We start from the raw sequence: 22,804 nt of genomic DNA on the forward strand, positions 1-22,804 counted from the left end.
ACTATTGGCATTTTATATGGCATTTCTAGGTATTTGCACTCTGAGGTTTTAGATTTTTTTAATCCCCCATGGATTACCTGGAGCAGAGGAGAGACTCATTTTCCTGATAAAGGTTCCCAATTTCAACATGTGTGCTCGTGCACTCTGGGAGGGGTTTCCCATGACACCAAGTAATTCTTGGGCACCTGCCAGGCATCCTATATTTCAACTCAATTCTGACACTATCTTCCTAGAAGTAACATCGGCTCCTACAGGTTTAGGGCTCATTCCTACAAGACTGCCCCCCACTTCCAACACCAGTTGTGTTGTGGGGTCGTTGAACACAACCGTCAAGAAAGAATTCTTGAGTTATTGTATGGTACAACTTAGTAAGTTTATTTAAGTAGCACAGGACAGGACCTGTGGGCAGAAAGGGCTGCACTTTTGCTGTATGAAGCTGGTGGTTATACGCTTACTGTTCAAGGGGGAGGGGACGTGCAGGGGGTATGAGATCATAAATGTTTCTTTGAATTTCTACTTGTAAAACTACTTTTGCAAGATTTCTCTGGTGCTTATCATTCAGTTCCATATTAACCATCAGTGAAATATACAGGCAGTCATGAGACCCTTTAAGAATGTAGCAGCCAGGGGGCATGAGTGGCTCAGTTGATTAAGCTCTTAGCTCAGGTCTTGATCTCAGGGTTATAAGTACAAGCCCCACGTTGGGCTCCATGTTGGGCGTGGAGCTTACTTAAAAAAAAAAAAAAAAGAATGTAGCAACCAGTACATATTTGATCCTTACCAAAACTATGCAGGCTAGGTCAGCCTCCTGGGCTAAAGGTGGACATTTTTCTGTTTCTGTCCCTCATCAGTGGCCAGCCCAGGTTATCACCTGTGCTTCTGACCAACCCTTATAGGTTGGAGGTTCCAATGACCCCTCCCACCTCCCCAAGCCTTGGGTTTGATTAGTTTGCTAAGGGTGGCTCACGGAATTCAGAGAAACATTTTACTTACTAGATTACCAGTTTCTAATAAAAGAATAAAACTCGGGAATAGCCAGATGGAATAGATGCACAGGGCAAGGTTTGGGGAAAAGCATGGAGCTTCTCTGCTCTCCCTAAATCTCCACTGGTTCACCAACCCAGAAGCTCTCCAAACCTTCTCCTTTTGGGTTTTTATGGAGGCTTCATCATGTTTGAGACAATCATTGGTCATTGGTGATTGAACTTGATCTCCATATCCCTGGAGATGGCAGGGGAGCTGGAAGTTGGCAATCAACCCGCATCTTCAGGTTGGATCCCAAAGTCACCTGATTAACATAACAAAAGACACCTTTATCACTCTGTTTGCTTAAAAATTCCCATAGTTCTTTTTTTTTTTTTAAAGATTTTATTTATTTATTTGAGAGAGAGAATGAGAGACAGAGAGCACGAGAGGGAAGAGGGTCAGAGGGAGAAGCAGACCCCCCGCTGAGCAGGGAGCCCGATGCGGGACTCGATCCCAGGACTCCAGGATCATGACCTGAGCCGAAGGCAGTCGCTTAACCAACTGAGCCACCCAGGCGCCCTAAAAATTCCCATAGTTCTAAGAACTCATGCCAGATATGGAGATGAAGACCAAATATATATATATATATATATTTTTAAGATTTTATTTATTTATTTGAGAGAGAGAGAATGAGAGACAGAGAGCATGAGAGGGAGGAGGGTCAGAGGGAGAAGCAGACTCCCTGCCGAGCAGGGAGCCCGATGCGGGACTCGATCCCGGGACTCCAGGATCATGACCTGAGCCGAAGGCAGTCGCTTAACCAACTGAGCCACCCAGGCGCCCCAAATATATATTTCTTATTGTGAATCACAATATCACACCTTATATTGTGGCCCATTACTAAAAACTCCCTATGTATGTCCACCTCCCCTACTGCGTAAGTAAAGATCATCATGGAAGGACCCATCTTTGTATCTCCCCTTTCCTGTAGGTGCCAGCATAGTGCATGCAGGTGTGAAGTCTTCACAAATAATTATCCCTGGCTTTCATTCAATTAAAAGTCCCAAATAGGGCGCCTGGGTGGCTCAGTCGTTAAGCGTCTGCCTTCGGCTCAGGTCATGATTCCAGGATCCTGGGATCGAGTCCCACATCGGGCTCCCTGCTCGGCGGGAAGCCTGCTTCTCCCTCCCCCACTCCCCCTGCTTATGTTCCCTCTCTCGCTGTGTCTCTCTCTGTCAAATAAATAAATAAAAATCTTTAAAAAAAAAAAAATAAAAAAATAAAAGTCCCAAATAAATTTTAATAGTGGTCAGAGGCATTCATGTAGGACTCATTTTAACCACTAAAATAATCTGGTTTGGTATGATTAACAATACTACATTTAGCTTTTTTCCTCTCCTTTATCTAATAGGCCAAAAAATTTGCAACTTACGTGGTTGCTGCCGGACTTCAGTATGGAGTAGAAGGAGGCATCTTACATTATTTTTTTAAGGTATGACTTTTTAGTGACTACGAGATAAGAACCAAATTAGCCAGTACACATAAAGGATTTCAGATGTTGAAAATTATATGGAAAGCAACAAAACAGAGAAAGATAGAAAGAAAGCCAGCAGTAGGGTTGGGAGGTTGTATCTTGAATATGATGGTCAGGGAAGGCCTTTCCCAAGATATGACACTTGAGCAGAAAGTGACAAGGGAGCTGGCTCTTCTGGGGGAAAGTCAGTAGGAACTGTAAGTGCAATGACCTAAGGCAGAAATGTGCAGGTTGTGTTAAGGAACAGCAAATAGACGAGTGTAGCCAAAATACAGGAGAATGGTAGGTGATGAAGTTCATTTGTCCTTGTCTGTTCTCAGCTGCTCCTCACCTACCTGACCATTGAATGTTGGCTTTCTCAGGTTTCTGCCCCAGACCTTCTTGCCCTTTTTTTAAAGATTTATTTATTTATTTGAGAGAGAGAGAGAGCACAAGTGGGAGGGGCAGAGGGAGAGGGAGAAAGAGAATCTCAAGCGGACTCTGCACTCAGTGCGGAGGCCAACACAGGGCTCCAGCTCACAACCCTGAGATGATGAGTTGAAACCAAGAGTCTGGACGCTTAACTGACTTTGGCACCCAGGCGCGCCCCTCCTGTCTTCTCAATCTACACTCTTTTCCTGGGTTGGTCTGTCCATTCCCATGACTGGTGCCAATGACTCTCAAATATCAGTTTCTCCAGCAGGGCTCGCTCCTGAGTCCTAGCTTTGTGAATCTGGCTGCCTGTTCAGCACCTTCACTTTGAATGTTTCACAAACCCAAACTCTACCTACAATCACCCCCAAACCTGCTGTTCCTCCAGGACCCCATCTCAGAAAATGGGACCTTCTACCCAGCTGCACCAACCAGCATCCAACTCCTTACTCTTTCTCATCTGCCACAAAATCCCCCAGTAATAACAGAGCCAACCTCCTTAGTATCTCCTTCTCTCCAACCCCACTCTCCCAGCAGCTCCCCCACCCCCCACACAAGCTATAGGACATCTCTAGTCCACACAACTGGCCTGGCCTCCACCTCCCCATTTAGGCTCTTATTTTCCATCATTCCTTCATGAGGCAACAAAAGCAAATCTAATGATGTCACTTCACTGCTTAAAACCCTTCAATGGTTTCCCAAAGCCCAAAATATCTTACAAGATCCAGCGGTCTGCTGTGGCCCCCACCCCTACCTCTTTCACTCTTAAAAAGCAGTTTAAAATAATCTAGTACCTGACAGCTAAACACTATCCAGATTGTCTTTTTCTTTACTGAAATACTTAAATGCAGGGAAAAGACAAGGGTTTGGACTCTGAAGATCAGGGTTCAAATCCAGGCTCAGCGACTCATCAGACGCTTTATCTACTAAGCATTTCATCTTTGAACTGATAGCAATTACTCCAGCCCATGGGAGTAATTTTAGACTTTCATTCTCATTTTTTTCTTTTTGTGAGAATGGAAGGTGTCATGTATGTGAAAGCATTTCCCTTCTGTGTAGACACCATGCCAATGACGACTGAAGACAGCGCACGAGATTGTAGATTTCCTGAAAAGTATTTCAGCCTGAGGTTAGTTTCTCTTAATAGGCTTTGATCAGCAACTAAATCTCATCAGAGCTGATTTTCAAAACATCCCCTTTAGGCGATGACATCATCAGACAGCTGGGTCTTTTGGATGCCCCAGACTATGGCTGGGTGTGAGCTCTAATAGTTACATACAGCCAGCGGAAAATACGCTTTTGCTTTTCTTTCAGATCGCTTGGTTGGGTGAGGTCCCTGCATTACCCGTGTTTGGAGATGGAACGAATGTAATTCCAGCAATTCATGTTCTTGACCTAGCCGGGTAAGTGTTCTCCTAGAGCTAGGACTTCCCCGGAAGTAATTGACTAATGTGTTTGTGTTTAAGCGACCACTTAGTGAGCACTCACCAAGCGCTAAGACCCTTACATGTGTCACTGTATTCGTTCTTCACAACAACCCTATGCACAAGGTCTACTTATTATCTCTGTTTTGTGTCTGGTGGCATAGTTCCACCATCTAAAAATGCCAGGAAAGCCCATAGCACAGTCTTCATCCAAAGGTAGGCTCTCCGAAATGTCGGGAGTCATGATTCCCCCCCGGGGTAGGAAATTGTAGTCCCCGTACCGCTTCTTACTGCCCAGTGGTTCCCCTAAGAGAGGCACGGCTTCTCCGGATCTGTGTCTGACTCTGTGAATGCCCCTCCCCAAAGCACTGTTGAGAGATTCACAGGAGCGCCAGGTGAGCGGACTTCACGAACCGAAGTCCTGCCCCGGGGGGTCAGGTGCTCCTCGCAACGCACTGGGCGAAGCTGGAGCTGGATGGATCGGCCTTGAAGTCCTGGCCTTTCCACTTTCCCCAGTGGCTCTTCAGCCCGAGATGCGTTCCTTGACCATCCCAGCTTCCCTGTCTGTAGAGATCATCGTCCCACCCCCGACCATGTTGGAAATGAAGTGAGATACTGCCTGGCTCCCAGGGGCGGTGGTCGGTGGACTCTCCTTGACTCCATCTCTTTTGCTTTCTCCCCCTGGTGGTGGTTTTTCCTGGTGGGCTGCAGAGTGATACAAAACATCATAGACCACGTGCCGAAGCTTCATTACCTGGTTGCAGTGGATGAGTCTGTTCATACCCTGGAAGACTTGGTCAAGGTACGGCCGTTCCATCCCGTATTTGATTGCATTTCTTAAACTGTTTTAGCCCCTAAAGTATAGCAATGGAATCAGGTGTGCTAACAAGACTGGGGACTCCGCAAATGGAATATCCTGAAAACCAAAGTCACTATCCGCTTCTGCAGTGTATGTGTTGGGAAATTTACAATCAAGATGTCCTTTATCTGGTCTGTTCACGGAACGAGTGGGAAGGCTGCTGTGGGGCCAAGACACACACGAATCCCACAGGGGGGTTACTAAAATGTGTCCTTGCCCCAAAGTACTGATATGGTCAGTTTCCCTAAACCTACTGGCGGCTTCCAGGGGCTCTAAGTTTGTGGGGGCTGTCTCTCCAGTCCAGGCCACTTGTCACCTTGTAGCCCAGCTAGCTCAGCGAGTGTAGCCTTCCCCTACTCATCTTTTAACATTCAGCTCGGGGGCACCTGGGTGGCTCAGTTGTTAAGCGTCTGCCTTCGGCTCAGGTCATGATCTCAGGGTGCTGGGATAAAGCCCCACATCTGGCTCCCTGCTCAGCAGGAGCCTCCTTCTCCCTCTCCCACTCCCCCTGCTTGCGTTCCTTCTCTTACTGTGTCTCTGGCTGTCAAATAAATAAATAAAATCTTAAAAAAAAACCAAAAACCTTCAGCTCAGATTCCATCCTCGGGAAGACCTCTCTGCCTCCTTCCCACCTCCCGCATGGGCCAGGCGCCTCTTTCCCCAGCATCCCCTCTGCAGGTGATCCGCATAATCATCTGTGTACTGCTGCCTCCCCTTCAGACTGAGAACCCCCTGAGGGCAGGTCCTGCCTTACTCATCTCTATCTCCAGTCTCTGGTGTGCAGTGGTGAATGTTGAATATTTGCAAAACAAATGAATCAATGAATACCCTCAGGGCACCCGCCCTTTACAAAAAAAAAAAAAAGAAAGAAAGAAAAAGAAAAAATTATTGGGTGCCTGGGTGGCTCAGTTGTTGGGCATCTGCCTTCGGCTCAGGTCATGATCCCGGGGTCCTAGGATCGAGTCCTGCATCGGGCTCCCTGCTCAGCGGGAAGCCTGCTTCTCCCTCTCCCACTCCCCCTGCTTGTGTTCCTGCTCTTGCTATCTCTCTCTCTGTCAAATAAATAAATAAAATCTTTAAAAAGAAAAAAGAAAAAAGAAAAAATTATTCATTTATATTGACATTCATTTAAGACATTTTGTATTAAAATCTTACAAGCAAACCAAATAGTATTTCTGTTTTCCTCTAACAGTGCATCAGTAAAAATACTGGCCCTGGGAAAATCCAGAAAATACCCAGAGAAAATGCTTTCCTAACCAAGGACTTAACAGTGAGTAGTAAGAGATTCTTTCCCTAAATGTATTGGTTCTTGAGGGATTTGGGGTCCGAATTCCTGGCTTCCAGTTTTATCTTTTCTCCTCCTGCACAGCTAAACATTTTACCCTAAAGCAATTTCCTCTTGTCTTCTGAGAGCTTCTGTTTTCTTTTCTGAAAAACCCTCAGAGGTCCTGGTCAGAAAACGTACTTGAAAACCGTTTGATATGTAAATGCTTTACAGACACTGGATGTCCCTCTCTTTGGCCTCTTTGTATACTTCACACAGGAACCCGGGATTTCTGATTTCATTGCAACAGAAACCTACCCAGCTTTAGTCAGCAGTGTGCCCTTTGAGCTTGCTTTAGGACACAATTTTTTTTATTATTTTATTATTATTATTATTAGGAATAAATTGCATCAAAACACTACGTTTGAGAATTTTCTGGAAGGACTGGTATCACTGGTTGCCTCTGGGGAACAGAGCCGAGTGGGTGGTGATGGGGGTCAAAGAGAACGCTTTCCTCTATACTTTTTCTTTTGGATTTTGAGCCAAGGGATTGCACTATTCAAAGAACAGATACAGTTACAATTTGCAAAAAAAGAAACCTTACACTGGGACTTCCAGCATCGCCCTGCTCTTGTCTAAGAGCGGCTTGTCTAAGAGCCAGATGCTGCCTGTCCCGAGCGCAGAGGTGGGAAGAGCTTAGAATTCTCACGGAAGACCACAGGGGGCGCTCTGTCAACACCGAGTGCCACCGTTGATCGACTTCCATGTTTTGTGACTGTATATTTTTTTCTTTAATCACAGTGATTTTGGTCTGTTGTAACTGTCAAAGTGAAAGAAAAGTCAAGTCAAATCTCTAATATTCCTTTATCTCTTAGCAAGAGTGCCTTGACCACTTACTGGTCAATTTGAGAATGGAAGCACTTTTTGTGAAGGAGAATTTTAACATTCGATGGAGTGCCCAAACAGGATTTGTGGAAAATATCAACAATATCCTCAAAGAGTACAAGCAAAGCAGAGGACTATTGGTAATTATAACAATTTTCCTGTTTTGATAGACTGTTTCAATTCAACTGTAACAATTTCCTGTTTCCTGTTTTAAATTCGGATTTTAGCAAAGTAAATGAAACTTTTAGTATAATCACACGAGTGAAAGTATTTTCTTTTTCAAATGTCCCAATTTCTAAAATCAAGTTCTTTTAAAAATTTGATCCATTTGTTCATGTCTAACAATGTATGTATATATTATATAAATGTCAACCAAATATTAAACATTTTAAAGTTAATACAGATAATGACTGTTATGCTTGACACAAATTGAACATGATAGTAAGTTCAAAACTGACTGCCACAGCACTGTCTATATACGGAAAAGTAGCAAGTGCATCCTGGCCTGCTTGTTTCAGCCCTGGTTACCTACAGGAGATGGTTGGTGGGAGTGGAAAGGAGAAGACTGATTGTTACTTTGATCTCTTCCTGTTGGCCAGGGGATTCACTGGTCATTTATCATCAAACTCTTCAAAGTAGACATGCTTATCTCCACATTATAGATGATGAAACTGAGGCTCAGAGAGGTTAAGCAATTTCTTCAAGGTCACACAGCTAATCAGAGATTCGAACTAGCTGGGATGCAGACTTAGGTAGAACAGCCTAACTTCAGTGTCCCCACACCTCCCTCCCTGAAATCAGCTGTATGTAGCCCTTGCCCAGCTCCTTGATTTACCCCAGGGAAGCATCCCAAAGAGGATAGTGGGTAATACATTAAACATGTGTTGAAAACTGTCAGGTAGCCTATAAGAAACAGGTGCCATCCTAACCATAGCTACCACTGTGCATGGGAGACTCCATACAAGCAAGAACAGTATCATCATTGTGTCCTAAGAACCATATTCTCCTGAAAAACATGCCTAGTTAAGAGTAAGTAGGAGAGGGGCGCCTGGGTGGCTCAGTCGTTAAGCGTCTGCCTTCGGCTCAGGTCATGATCCGGAGGTCCTGGGATCGAGTCCCGCGTCGGGCTCCCTGCTCAGAGGGGAGCCTGCTTCTCCCTCTCCCACTCCCCCTGCTTGTGTTCCTTTTCTCGCTGTGTCTCTGTCAAATAAATAAATAAATAAATAATCTTAAAAAAAAAAAAAAAGAGTAAGTAGGAGATGTGCCTCTCAGCAAAGGAAACAGTGATGTCTTTAGCATCTGAAATACCCATCTTAAGTACTTGGAGCCTATCCTGAGACACACAAGACCCAACTCAAGTGGTGAGACTAGTGTTGTCCTCTGTGGGTCCAAATGGAAAACAACACAGTTAGGGTACAAGGACATGACGCCTTAAAGAAATAACATGGTTCCCGATTAGCAACACTGGACAGAACGTGATAGAGGGAATAAGCATCTCTAAAAAAATTTTTTTTAAAGATTTTATTTATTTATTTGAGACAGAGAGAGAGCACAAGCAGGGGGAGGGGGCAGAGGGAGAGGGAGAAGCAGACTCCCCACTGAGCAGGACCCTGGGATCATGACCTGAATCGAAGGCAGATGGTTAACCGATGAGCCACCCAAGTGCCCCAAGCATCTCTAAAAATTGAAGTCTATCCATCCCTGGGGACGTTGGTCAGCGTAGATGCATAGGACAGGAAACTACCCAGGATAAGGCAGACTGTGCCATACCAGTGACATCCCAAAACATGGAGTCTTAAGCCAAGGGCTTCCATGATTCCGGTCCCCTTAGCAAGGCAAGGTGGTCCCTGCTGCAGACAGATGCATCCAGCTCCCGTGACCGGATGCCACTAAATAGCCCGTTCCTCTAACTCTTCATGTTCCAAATGATGCTCATCAACCACCCTCCATGCCTGTCTACTCTGAGGGAACAAATGTACCAGACAAGTGCACTTGGAGTTCTGAGTTCAGGGGTAGTCAGACTTCTCACTATTAAGTGAATAAACTGCCGTTCTGGTTTCTCACCTGGCTGAGGTGTGCCTACCCCAAGAGACAGATCTGCCATCGGTGTGTGGACAAAATGGTGCTCGTGAACATGCTCAGTTGAGAGCTGGACCTCAGACCATGGTGAATGCACCAGGCCCACCCAGGAGCACAGCCCTGCCCATCAAGACTCTGCTTGAGCTGCTTTCTCCGACACCCTTCCACCGCGCGCCATCTTGGTCATCACCATTGTCCCGAAAGTATCCCTCACCAGATAAGACCAGTCATGTTCACCGTCCTCACCCAGCACCCCTGCAATGTCCCTGTTTATTTCCTTCACAGCCGTGGTCTCCTCGTCTGTCAAATGGTAGTAATAATAACCACAACCAACTTGGTGGCTGAAATTATATGACCTTTAAGCACATGGACACTCTGCCAATGGAAATTCTTCCCATCAGCCTGATTTTTGTTATTAATTTGCCTTACAAAATACGAGGCTTCAGTTCCACAACTGTTTGGATCATTTTGCAAGAAATGACTGCTACTGATATTTTGAATTCTGTTGGAAATAAACATTTACTCCCTGGTTACAAATGTCACAGAGTTTCTGGAGCATTCAAGCAAGTTTTGGCAGAAGAAATGGTGGGGCTTTTTTTTTTTTTTTTTTATGAGTATATTTTTAAAAACTAGAATAAATTAACTGTGCTAAAAAGTAAAGTATGATTAAAGACCCAGTCAGTCCAGAAACAATATTCATGAGGCAATAATCTAAGCCCCCGCACACTGGACCAGAAATTCTGTCTTTGTTGTCTTTGTGAGAGTAATATGACTCATATGTGGAATTTAAGAAACAAAACAGATGAACGTTGGGGAAGGGAAGGAAAAATAAAATAAGATGAAATTAGAAGGGGAGAAAACCCATAAGAGGCTCTTAACTCTAGGAAACAAACTGAGGGTTGCTGGAGGGGAGGTAGGTCAGGGGATGGGGTACCTGGGTGATGGGCATTAGGAGGACATGGGATGTAATGAGTACTGGTGTTATATGCAACTGATGAATCACTGAACTCTACCTCTGAAGCTAATAATACAGTATATGTTAACTAAATTGAATTTTAAGTAAAAATTTTTAAAAAGGAGTAATATGGTAGTGTGTAATGCTCAAGTACTTTGTTCTTTAGTACTTTTGTGTAATGCTTGAGTACTTTAGTACTTCAGTACTTCAGTACACTATATGTTAATTAAATTGAAAATTGATTTTTTTTTTAAAGATTTTATTTATTTATTTGACAGAGACAGAGATAACGAGAGCAGGAACACAAGCAGTGGGAGTGGGAGAGGGAGAAGCAGGCTTCCCACCGAGCAGGGAGCCCGATGCGGGGCTCGATCCCAGGACCCTGGGATCATGACCTGAGCCGAAGGCAGACGCTTAACGACTGAGCCACCCAGGCGCCCGAAAATTGATTTTTAAATAAAAAATTTTTTATAAAGAGTAACATGGTAGTGTGTAATGCTCAAGTACTTTGTTCTTTAGTACTTTTTAGTACTTTGTTTTTAGTACTTTTAGTACTTTGTTCTTTTAGTACTTCTAGTACGTCCAGAGCACATCTCGTTGAGCGTTGTGTCCCCCATGGTTGGTCGGTGCACATAGTAGATGCTCACTAAGTCCCTGCTGAACAAATGAACAGGAAGGGCCACTTCCTGATTGGGGAGCAGCGCTGTGAGGACGATGTGGCACTGACCACAGAGGCCGGCCATGGAGGAAGTGACTCTAGAGACTTGACAGAGGAGAGTTAGCCTGCAGGACCCCGAGATGTTCAGGAAAGGCACCCCCTGACATGAAAAACACTCTGTCGAGCCACAGCTTGTTCACAACTCACTGGATGGTCCTTTTTCTCCTTTTGCAGCCGATCAAGATCTGCATTCTGGGTCCTCCTGCTGTGGGAAAATCCAGTATTGCCGAAGCCTTGTCTAAGCATTACAAGTTGCATCACATTAAATTGAAGGATGTTATTTCCGAAGCCATAGCGAAACTGGTAACATTTCTACTACTTCACTGGGAATTTTTACATCCTAAAGATGCTTTTCTTAGTCTTGTAATAAGGAAGCCACTAATTTTACGTGGCATCCTGCAGAGATTTGTTATTTTAATTGGATTTTGTTTTTGGCCCCAGTTATGAAAACAGAGCATCCCACAGGACGTTCCTCTGTGAGATGGAAGCATCTTTCATGGGGTGCCCTTGAAATTTAGTCTGTCTCCAGCTGTTGCTAAAAAATATATCTTGTATTCTCTCTGTTGACTAGAACATTTTTAGTTTTTTTAGTTTTTGTTTTTTGTTTTTTAAGTAGGCTTCATGGCCAGCATGGAGTCCAATGTGGGGTCTAGACTCACCACCCTGAGATCAAGACCTGAGCTGAGATCAAAAGTCAGATGCTTAACTGACTGAACCACCCGGGCACCCCAATTTTTTTTTAGATTTTTTTATTCTTGATGTGTGTTTCTCAGAGTATTATCAGACTATTTATTAACTGCTTTATTTTATTTTTTTTTAAGATTTTATTTTTTTATTTGAGAGAGAGAATGAGAGAGAGCACATGAGAGGGGGGAGGGTCAGAGGGAGAAGCAGACCCCCTGCCGAGCAGGGAGCCCGATGCGGGACTCGATCCAGGGACTCCAGGATCATGACCTGAGCCGAAGGCAGTCGCTTAACCAACTGAGCCACCCAGGCGCCCTATTAACTGCTTTAAAAGAAAGAGACTATTAGGGTGCCTTCATGGCTCAGTTGGTTAAGCTTCTGACTCTTGATTTTGGCTCACGTCATGATCTTGGGGTCATGAGATCAAGTCCCTCACTGGGTTCCACACTGGGTATGGAGCCTGCTTAAGATTCTCTCTCTCTCTCTCTCTCCCCTTCTGGCCCTCCCCCCTTGCATGCACGCATACACTTCCTCTCTCTCTCTAAAAAAAAAAGAGAGAGACTATTTTCTTAGAGCAGTTTTAGGTTCATAGCAAACTGAGAGGTGGGTACAGAGATTTTCTACTCATCCCCTACCCTTTGCATGCTTAAGCTCCTGCATTATCAACACCCCCTCCAGAATGGTTACATTAGTTACAACTGATGAACCTATACTGACACTTCATTATCACCCAAAGCCCACTGTTTACTTTACGGTTGTTCTTGGTGTTACACATCCTATGGGTTTGGACAAATGTATAATGACATGTACTTACCATTATAGTACCCCACGGAGTAGTTTTACTGCCCTAAAAATCCTCTGTGCTCTGCCTATTCATCCCACCCTCCCCTCAGCTAACTGCTTTTTATCATTTTATTGGAAATGGTAGCTACTATGGTATATTTCCTTAAATGATTCCTGAAAGTCTTAATTTCTACAAAATGTGTTTCCTTCAAGTAAGATATCACCTGACACCTAGAAAAGTGTTGATTCTTAAGCAGTTCTGGTGTTAACACAGAAATGGATTCTTCTCCTAAAATAGAGTAAGAAAAACCTCGAGGCTCTCAACCATCTTTGTAGATACATCCTGACAACTTGCACAATGACTGTGGGTGAGCGTATTCCCTATTTGGACACCAGCCTTTTCCAGGATCGTGCGCCAGATGATTTTGCGAGTAGCAGATCCGTGCAGGGCGTCATCCAATTTGAATATCCCTGTGGTATGTAGGAGGCGATTGTCACACCTAAGGATGAAGGGGAAGAGGAAGAAGAAGGTGAGGAGGAGGAAGAGGAGGAGAATGTGGAAGATGCACAGGAGCTCTTGGATGGCATCAAAGAAAGCATGGAGCAGAATGCAGGTAGCATGCCCAGCTCGGGGCTGCTCTTGTTAACAGGCTTTGTTTCCTTGTTATAAAAGAGTACTTGTTTACTATTTAAAGTACAGAACATATAACAAAGAAATTTCAATCATAATCCCACCCCGGCCTCCCCAGGAGGAAAAAATCACCATTGATATTTGGTGACTATCTGATCATAGGATGGGAAAGAACTCCCTAAGTTAACAATAATAAAAGACCAAATGTATAGTCATAAATATTTTAGAAGCATCAAAAATCATTAATTAGGGTGCCTGGGTGGCTCAGTTGGTAAGCTTCTGCCTTCGGCTCAGGTCATGATCCTGGGGTCCTGGGATCAATCCCGCATCAGGCTCCTTGCTCAGCAAGGGGTCTGCTTTTCCCTCTACCCCTCCCCCCTGCTCCTGATATCTCTCTCTCTCAAATAAATAAATAAAATCTTAAAATCATTAATTAAAAGGCAAAGGACAAACCAGGAAAAGATATTTGCCACTAACATGATAAAGACTTAATATCCTTAATATATAAAATGCTCAGGCAAACTAGTAAGAAAATCTTTAGATCCTTAATAGAAAAAAGTGGATGAATAACATGGAGCCATAATACATTCAGGAAGAAATACAAATAAGTGGAAAAATATCCTTACTCATTGGGTAACTGTAAGCAGTTTGTTGAACAAACTCACTGGGGTGAGGGGTCACTTTAAACACAAACTCGGGACCCATTCTCTCCCCTCTCCCGCTTGCACAGAGTTTCAGGCTGGTTCCATTGCAACTCCTAGATAATAAGTAAGTAGTCTCTTTGTTCATGCTTTAAGAAGTCCATGCCAATCAGATAATTGCAAGCTGTTTTGAACTTAGACATTTCCAAGGGACCTGGTTACTTGGCAGAAAACCAGTGTAATTATTCGGAAACTAAAACCACTTCATTTTGATTTATGTAGACAGTTGAGATCCTCCATCGAACTGGTTTTACTGATATCACCTATAGACTAGTCCAACGTGTGAGCACTGGACTCTGATCCAACGGACTTTCTCCCCTCGTCACCCCCTCAAGCACGTTTGGCTTCTTTCACTTACCCCCTCCTCCTCTCATCTTTGCTGGTGGCTGTTTCTGATCCTCCAGCGTTGGGCTGGGTGGGTGGGAAGTGGGGAAGAAGGACAGAGGCCTAAGCTGGGCCTGGGGACAGATGGCTCCTTCCTGGTGTTGCCCTTCACAGACCCTCCCACTGAGGACCGCCCACTGCATTCCTGGGGGCACAACTCTTGACTGCCCTCCCCACCTCTGGTCTTCTAGCACAGGCCGTTTGTCCCTCCAGGTGGTCCTCTCCCCAGCCACTCGGCTTCAAGAATTCCAGTGTCTCCATGCCTTCCTCTGAAGGTATCTCTCCCCCACCTCTCCTTGCCCCAGGCCACTCCAGTCTGGTGTTTAGGGGAGGAGAACATGGGCTTGTATGCACACACTGGATGTCCACTTCAAACAAGTAGCTGATTATCTGTGTCTTGGTTTCTGCTTTGGTATGGGCTGGGCCAGGAGGAAATGGAATTTAGAATCCTGGAGATGTCCCAGAGGAAAAGGAAGGTACACAGAAAACCCAGTTTATTTTTTGAAAATTTTTTAATTAAAAAATTTTACTTATTTATTATTATTATTTTAAAGTAAGTAGGCTCCACACCCAACGTCAGGCTTGAAATCACGACCCTGAGATCAAGCATCACGTGCTCTCCTGACTGAGCCAGCCAGGTGACCCTTTTTTTTTTTTTAACCTTTTTTTTTTAAGTCATCCCTGTGTCTGACACGGGGCTCAAACTCATGACCTCGAGATCAAGAGTAGCATCCTCTACTGACTACTAAAACCCAGGTTAATACTTTGAGAGGAAACATTGCCCCTGCCTCACCTATGAGATACGTGGGAGCCAGGATGCTGGTTTTAGGGAGACTACCAGCATCCTGGCTCCCACCACTTGGGGAAGGAGAAACAACCCAAGATAAGACATTCCGCTGTGAGGACACCTGGGGAAGGAAATCTGGCAAGGCCACAGGAGAGGGTGGAGGGCTGGGATGGTAAGGAATCTACAGGTGTCCACGGCCCTGGGTGTATACACCGGAAGCCTGAGAGCTAAGGCCAGAGCAGGGCGCTGGGAGTGGAACACCACCACCCCAAGAGGAGAGGGAAGAGCGTCTAAGATTCAGGCTAATGGGATGAGACAAACCCTGGACAGTATTTATTGGACAGAGACATGTAATTGGTCTTTGCAAGAACCCAAAAATCGTATCCAAAGTGTGTTGCTGCTCTGCTCAAGCTCAAGAAGGTCCTGTCCTTGGCAGCCAACTCTGTTCTGCCCCCAAATGTAAAGAGAGGCCACTCTGGGGACGCCTGGGTGGCTCAGTCGGTTGAGCGTCTGCCTTCGGCTCAGGTCATGATCCCCAGGGTCCTGGGATCGAACCCCGTGTCAGGCTCCTTGCTCAGCAGGGAGCCTGCTGCTTCCCCTGCTTGTGAGCTCTCTCTGTCTCTGTCTCTCTCTCTGACAAATAAATAAATACAATCTTAAAAAAAAAAAAGAGAGAGAGGCCACGCTGGGTCAGCAGCCTCTGCCCCGAGGGGCCCTGGAAGGGGACAGAGGAAGTGGCCTGCAGCCACCCCCCACCCCTTCCTACAAGATTGGAAGAGTTCATTCAGTCCCCTTGAACCTTAGGAAGGTTTTTTGTTGTTGTTTGTTTGTTTGTTTGTTTTTCTTCCTCAAGTTTGTCCTCAAATCCTTCCTGTTCGTATTTACCTGAAACTAGAACGTGGACCTTGATTATGTTTGGACAAAACAAGACCTCTGAGCTCCCTGCACAGACCTACATAGAAATTACACAGCCCAAGTGAGGACAGAGGTCAGCTTGCTTTTCCCTCCCATGACCCAATTTGTTAGTAAATAATTCACGATTCCAGCGAAACCAATTTCACAATCCCGCAGTGGGGCACCTCCGTGTCCTGAGAATTCCACTCCAGTGGGCCCCTGACGATGCAGCCAAAATGGGGGCTTGGTTAAACCAGAACGCACCAGGTTGCCGATTCTTTGTGCTCACTTTATGTGTTTCAAAAGCATTGTGGGATTATTGAAACTAGTTGGTGGGGGGCGCCTGGGTGGCTCAGTCGTTGAGTGTCTGCCTTCAGCTCAGGTCATGGTCCCAGGGTCCTGGGATCGAGCCCCACATTGGGCTCCCTGCTCGGCAGGAAGCCTGCTTCTCCCTCTCCCAGTCCCCCTGCTTGTGTTCTCTCTCTCGCTGTGTCTCTGTCAAATAAATAAATAAAAATCTTTAAAAAAAATAAAATAAAATAAAACTAGTTGGTGGAGTTCCAGGTGGTCATTGGACTAGTCTTTCAACTTTTCTGTGAGTTTGAAAATAAAAATTGGGGGCGCCTGGGTGGCTCAGTAGGTTAAGCATCTGCCTTTGGCTCAGGTCATGATCTCAGGGTCCTGGGATTGAGCCCCGAGTGGGGCTCCCTGCTCAGCGGGGAGTCTGCTTCTCCCTCTCCCTCTGCTGCTCCCCCTGCTTGCGCTCTCTCTCTCAAATGAATAAATAAAATCTTTTAAAAAATGAAAATAAAAATTGGGGGGAGGGAGGACGTATGTAACTGTATCAACAGCCTAGTGTCTGTCCTCTGCATGGAGTATTTTGAAACGTTGGCTGCACCTATTTTTTGAAACGTGTTTTAGTAATTGTGAATATGGATTCATATTAGCATTTTGAATATTACTTGAATGTGAAAGATAGACTTAAAAAAAAAAAAAGCAGGTGGTGTTTTAAAGGCTGTCCAGTAGTGCTGTGTTCATTCATTTCAAAGTAGAAGTGACAGTCCCCTTCCAAGGAGCTCCACACTGCCAAGGTCATGGGTGTATCTCTAGGAGGTCATAGTTCTCTAGAGAGAGCCACTTGAGCTTGGCCCTTTGTGTACCCACATTCCATAGTTATAGAAACTGCTGCTCAAGGTCCCTTCTTGCATACTGAACACTTCAGCTCTGGAACAAACAGGAGCGAATGGCAAAGCTGGCTGGCTGAAATCAACCAAGGGATGCATGGAGGGGCCTGAAGCTTGATTTCTGAGCATTTTGTGCCTTTGCCTCAGCAACAGAACCTTTGAAAATCAGAAATAGACTGCGTAGATAAAACTCGCCTTCGAATTTTGCTGAATCCCTCGACATTTTATTTGGCTTTATTTCTTTGCACCACAGTAAACCTTACTGAGAAATAATGTCAGATCATTTCGAGGAATTTCATTATGCGAAATAAAGCCTTTGATTTTCTTTCTTTCTTTTTTTTTTTTTTTGTCTCAGCCCTAACATTTAAATTTCTGGAAGATGCAATTAGTTTTGAATCAGTTCCTGCCTAATGAGTTGTGTGCCAATGGGAGGTAGAAGAAAGAAGAGGTGTTTTAATGACATCATTTTATTGTCATTAATACAGTGATTAAAAGACACCAAAAACCGGGATGCCTGGGTGGCTCAGTCGGTTAAGTGTCTGCCTTTGGCTCGGGTCAGGATCCCAGGGTCCTGGGATTGAGGGAGTAGGACTCCTTGCTCAGCTGGGGGTCTGCTTCTCCCTCTCCCCCTGCCTGTGCTCTCTTGCTTTCTCTCTGTCAAATAAATAAATAAAATCTTAAAAAAAAAAAAAAAAAGATTCTCCCTCTCTAAAACAAAATTAAAAAAAAAGAGAGACCAAAACTATTTTATATTGTAGACCCACAGATAAACTAAAAGTATGGTATGACCCTAGAAAGAGCTTTGTAGATCAATTACTCAAAGTTGCCAAACTCACCATACCGTAATGCACACATTACGCAACGTAAGGGCAGGGCCGTGTCTCAGAAACGGTAGCTGTTTGATGATTACAATAGAATAATACATGAGTATCACAGTGAAGCTGCATCATATCGTCCTTTAACCACTGTGCCCGTTTTAGAACAGACTCCTCCCTCCTTAGCGATGCCATGCAACCGCCGGAATCCGGCCTCCAAAGCTGGAGAAGGAACTGTGTAGTGGGGCCAAGGTCAGGAATGCAGATTTGGAGAGACCCAGGGTGGGGAGGGTGTTCGTTCCTGCAGCTTTAAAGAGAACCGTGCCTTTGAGAGTCAAATCAAGCTCAATTTTTATTTTTTAATTTATTTTTTCCTTTTTATTTTTAAGTAATCTCTACACCCAACGTGGGCCTCGAACTCACCACCCCGAGATCAATTGCATGCTCTACCAACTGAGCCAGTCAGGCACCCCAAGCTTGATTTTTATTCCAATGCAGCAAACATTTATTACTATTGTTACACTATTAATAAGTCGTGTGTTAACACCTGTGAGGGGCGCCTGGGTGGCTCAGTTGTTAAGCGTCTGCCTTCGGCTCAGGTCATGATCTCAGGGTCCTGGGATTGAGCCCCACCTCGGGCTCCCTGCTCGGCGGGAAGCCTGCTTCTCCCTCTCTCACTCCCCCTGCTTGTGTTCCCTCTCTTCGCTGTGCCTCTCTCTGTCAAATAAATAAATAAAATCTTAAAAAAAAAAACCCAAAAAACAAACACGTGAATACTATCTCACTTAAATCTTACAACGGAAACATTTATTTCTGTGTATTAAGGCTATTATTACTATGTCTTAAGGCTATAAGGCTGTGTATTAAGGCATAATATCAAAACATAATTGAGTGAACCCTGCTGGCAAGTGGGAACACTCGGGACATCTCCACTTGCTCCTTGTTCTGCTTCAGCCAGAAGTTGTGACTTTACCCAGAAAAATATTTGGGAATTTGCTACATCAGCATTTGCTTCTGGTCTTTATTGCAGACAAGCTCATTGGGTTCTCCTATTTTATTGTGCATTACAGTTCACGTGTCATGTTCAAAATACAAAACCACATATTTGTAACTTTAAGGGAAAATAAAAGATTTTCAGTAGTAATGTTGACTACGCAACAAATTTTGAGATGGCTTTGGAATGTAACCGCCATGTAGAATGTGACTCCCTAGTAATATATTTTTTTCTTTTTACCAGGCCGACTAGAAGATCAATATATAATTAGATTTATCAAAGAAAAGGTGAAATCTATGCCTTGCAGGAATCAAGGTTATATTTTGGATGGATTCCCAAAGACCTATGATCAAGCTAAAGACCTGTTCAATCGTAAGTTTGAGTGTTCCCCTTATTTTTTATTTTTTTTGTAAGCTTTTCTTTCTTTGTGTAAACTCTACCCCCAACCTGGAGCTTGAACTCACAATCCTGAGATAAGAGCCACATGTTCTGCGGACTGAGCCTGCCAGACGCCCCTCCTTCATTTGAGTGCTTACATTCAGATAAATTGCAACGTATCATAGTAATAGTCACTCAGTTAAAATTTAAAAATCAGAGAGACTGTGTCTAAAATACAGGCTTTTCTATTATTGGTTAGTTTTCTAGTTAACTTCTAGTTAAAATATTTTAATTTTTTGCCAAGCTGTCCATAGTGACAGCACATAATAAACACAACAATGTATATTTTGTTTTATTAGAAGAAGACGAGGAGGAAGAAGAAGAAGTCAGAGGCAAAATGTTTCCCTTTGATAAACTAATCATACCTGGTAAGTTTAAAATATTTCTTGGGCGCCTGGGTGGCTCAGTTGGTTAAGCGACTGCCTTCGGCTCAGGTCATGATCCTGGAGTCCCTGGATCGAGTCCCGCATCGGGCTCCCTGCTCGGCAGGGAGCCTGCTTCTCCCTCTGACCCTCCCCCCTCTCATGTGCTCTGTCTCTCTCATTCTCTCTGTCTCAAATAAATAAATATTAAAAAAAAAAAAAATAAAATAAAATAAAATAAAATATTTCTTGAAGGTCATATTTAGAGGAATGCCATTTTGCACCCAAACTATCTTTTCGATGTCAATAAAGCAGATCTCTCTCCCCTCTCTCTCTCTTTCTCTCTCTCTCTCTTTTTTTTTTTTTAGGGAAAAAGGGAAAACAATACCCTTAAACATAAACTCTCAAGCTAGGGAATGTATGGGGGGCAGCAATCAGGAATACAGGAATACTAAGTTCTGAAATGGACAGAAGTCTCTTTGAGAATGTTCATTTCTGCAGCTCCCTCCGGGAACAAAGCACTGCGTGGCCAGTCCCCTGATGCCTTGACTTCTGAATCAGTTGGCAAGATGACCAGGGACTGGACCCTTCCTACCATTTTAGGTGCTAGCCATGCCATCATCTTTCCCATCTTTCCCAAATCCAGGGTTGAGACTGGGCAGGTGCAGAGCGTCTTGGTTCACTGTCCATGTAAATACACAGTCGTTGCACGATGTCCTCTTGGAAGTAAAGCATAAACAACGTATTCCACGAAAAGGGATTTGCTGAGTACCCAGCAGGCATTTCTTGTGGCCTTGCCTTGAACTTTTCAAGTTTTTTTTTTTTAATCAATTTGCATGCAGTATCATCATAGGAAACACAAAAACAGCTTTTTTCAGCAACTGAGCCCGAGGTTGTAATGGGGGGGGTGTCTGCTCACTTGCGTCAGAGTCCCCACGGGAGTCAGTTGATGACAGCTTGCCATGAAGCTTCTGGAAGCACTGGGGCTACCAGAAAGCAGTCATCCTCAGGGACAGATATTTACTGTTTGCCTGAGGGCCCTGAAGCCTGGGGCAGGAACTTGCAACAGCAAAGGGGTGGGTTGTCTTGGATTTCCCATGCACGTATGCATTGGGCTTAGAAAAAGTTAAAAAGTTAAAAAGTAAAGTCGATTAACCAGATCTGTCTGGTTTCTGAGAGTTTATCACTTCTGGGCAATATTCATTCATTGCAAACCGCATCGTAAATCCTCATGCTCTCACTGGGGCAGCTCAATGAACCATTTGTCTGTCATGTGCCCAGAACTGCACGAGATAGGAATTCCTTGAGCCTTTGCACGGTCCTGCCAGGCTGGAATTAGTCCCATGGTTACCTGATCCAGAAGCCAAAGCCCAGGGACTTACCCAAGACCGCTTCCCTGGTACACAGAATGGCTTAAATTCAAACTCGGCCTGCTCTTCCCACTGCCTCCAAAACACAGAACTAATGAAACCCTTCAGGAAATGGAATCACGAACATGAAACAGTCAACGGTTCTTAAGCGTGGTCCCCTGGGCTGCCCTCCCTCTGCTGGATGTGGTCCAAATGGGTCGAACATGTCATCTACTTGGAATGTTTAGTCTGTTCATAGTCAGTTATCCTCTTTCTTTTTTTTTTTTTAAAAGATTTTATTTATTTATTTGAGAGAGAGAGAGCACATGAGAGGGGGGAGGGTCAGAGGGAGAGGCAGACTCCCTGCCAAGCAAGGAGCCCGATGCGGGACTCGATCCAGGGACTCCAGGATCATGACCTGAGCCGAAGGCAGTCGCTTAACCAACTGAGCCACCCAGGCGCCCAGTTACCCTCTTTCTGGAAATTGTCATTATTTTCTGTCTTCCTGGAAGAAATGAGAGGATTGTCTCATTTGTCCCCGGGGGATTTGAGTACAGGGAGGTGGCTGAGTGAGGACATGAGAGGCCAATGCCATTGAAAGCAGGGTCCCCAGAGCAGGCGGTGTGCCCCACCATGCTGGGTCGCGTGGGGAAGTGTGCGAGGCTTGGTCAGGAAGCAGGAAGCATCGAGGGGAAGGCTCAGCCATTGCCTTAACTGGGGTTTCTGTGGGAAAGGCAAGGCAGGGCCGAGTAAACAGCTTTTTTTTTTTTAGTGGATTGGCTAGTTTGAGCCAGTCCCAGTGGGTTTTGCTCTCTAGTTCCCTGGTACCTGGCTCTGGGATGATTTAAGGCAGGGAAATATTGGCTTGGTGTGTGAGAGTTATAAAAAGGGGGTGGTCATCTTGTATATGAGGGCCATGCTCCTGAGTAAGTGGTTGACTATCTTTAGGAATTAGCTAGTCCTGAAAGGGGCAGTGTCTCTCTAGGTGTGTAACGCCCTCCGGAGATGTCAAAACATAGTAAGATACAGAAAATAATAAATCTGATTAATACAAGTCTCCGTGCTTGATTTGAATGATAACACATTTGAATCTGTGGTGACCCCGTCATAGGTGGTATTATCTCTCCTTGATAAATCATTGCTTTTTACAGCTGCTGCTAGCCTGCATCCAGTTCAGTTCTTTTCAGATCTCGTTGTTGAAGCAGACAAGTTTAAAGTCATACCTGCTTGGGGCTCCTGGCTGAGTTGCCACTCTTCATCTCAGGGTCATGAGTTTGATCCCCATATCGGACGTGGAGCCTACTTAAAAAAGTGAAAGTAAATAAATAAATAAATACAGTTGTATCTGCTTGATGACTATGGAAAAAATGTTTTAAAACACAGATTTTCAGGGGCGCCTGGGTGGCTCAGTTGGTTAAGTGTCCAACTCATGATTTTGGCTCAGGTCATGATCTCATGGGTCATGAGATCAAGCCCTGTGTCAGGCTCAGTGGGGAGTCTGCTTGAGATTATCTCTCTCTCTCTCCCTCTGCCCCTCTTCAAATAAATAAATAAATCTAAAAACAAAACAAAACAAAACAAAAAAAACAGGGGCACCTAGGTGGCTCAGTCGTTAAGCATCTGCCTTTGGCTCAGGTCTTGATCTCAGGGTCCTGGGATCAAGCCCCGCATCGGGCTCTCTGCTCAGCGGGAAGCCTGCTTCT

The 22,804-nt window shown here is 44.6% G+C and overlaps 1 protein-coding gene and 1 long non-coding RNA gene across 4 annotated transcripts in view; one reads left to right on the plus strand and one right to left on the minus strand.

Annotated features, from left to right (window-relative positions):
* The window catches only part of AK7 (adenylate kinase 7), a 67,785-nt gene that overhangs the window by 33,247 nt on the left and 11,734 nt on the right, over window positions 1-22,804 (plus strand). Inside the window, exons 6-14 of the mRNA XM_036104710.2 lie at window positions 2,378-2,458; window positions 4,226-4,314; window positions 5,047-5,137; window positions 6,387-6,464; window positions 7,334-7,483; window positions 11,270-11,398; window positions 13,047-13,176; window positions 19,196-19,324; window positions 19,690-19,758. Coding sequence (XP_035960603.1) covers window positions 2,378-2,458; window positions 4,226-4,314; window positions 5,047-5,137; window positions 6,387-6,464; window positions 7,334-7,483; window positions 11,270-11,398; window positions 13,047-13,176; window positions 19,196-19,324; window positions 19,690-19,758 — 946 coding nt within the window. The remainder of the gene's footprint in view (window positions 1-2,377; window positions 2,459-4,225; window positions 4,315-5,046; window positions 5,138-6,386; window positions 6,465-7,333; window positions 7,484-11,269; window positions 11,399-13,046; window positions 13,177-19,195; window positions 19,325-19,689; window positions 19,759-22,804) is intronic.
* Window positions 11,389-22,804, minus strand: part of LOC144378887 (uncharacterized) — a 34,694-nt gene continuing 23,278 nt past the window's right edge. For 2 of the 3 annotated variants that reach the window (XR_013440826.1, XR_013440824.1), the window contains exons 3-4: window positions 22,325-22,403; window positions 11,389-13,062 (exon numbers count right to left, since the gene is read on the minus strand). This is a non-coding gene — a long non-coding RNA (uncharacterized LOC144378887). The remainder of the gene's footprint in view (window positions 13,063-22,324; window positions 22,404-22,804) is intronic. The other variant, XR_013440825.1, reaches the window with a different exon arrangement.

The sequence above is a fragment of the Halichoerus grypus genome, chromosome 8, assembly GCF_964656455.1.
Source record: "Halichoerus grypus chromosome 8, mHalGry1.hap1.1, whole genome shotgun sequence".
Lineage (NCBI taxonomy): Eukaryota > Metazoa > Chordata > Mammalia > Carnivora > Phocidae > Halichoerus > Halichoerus grypus.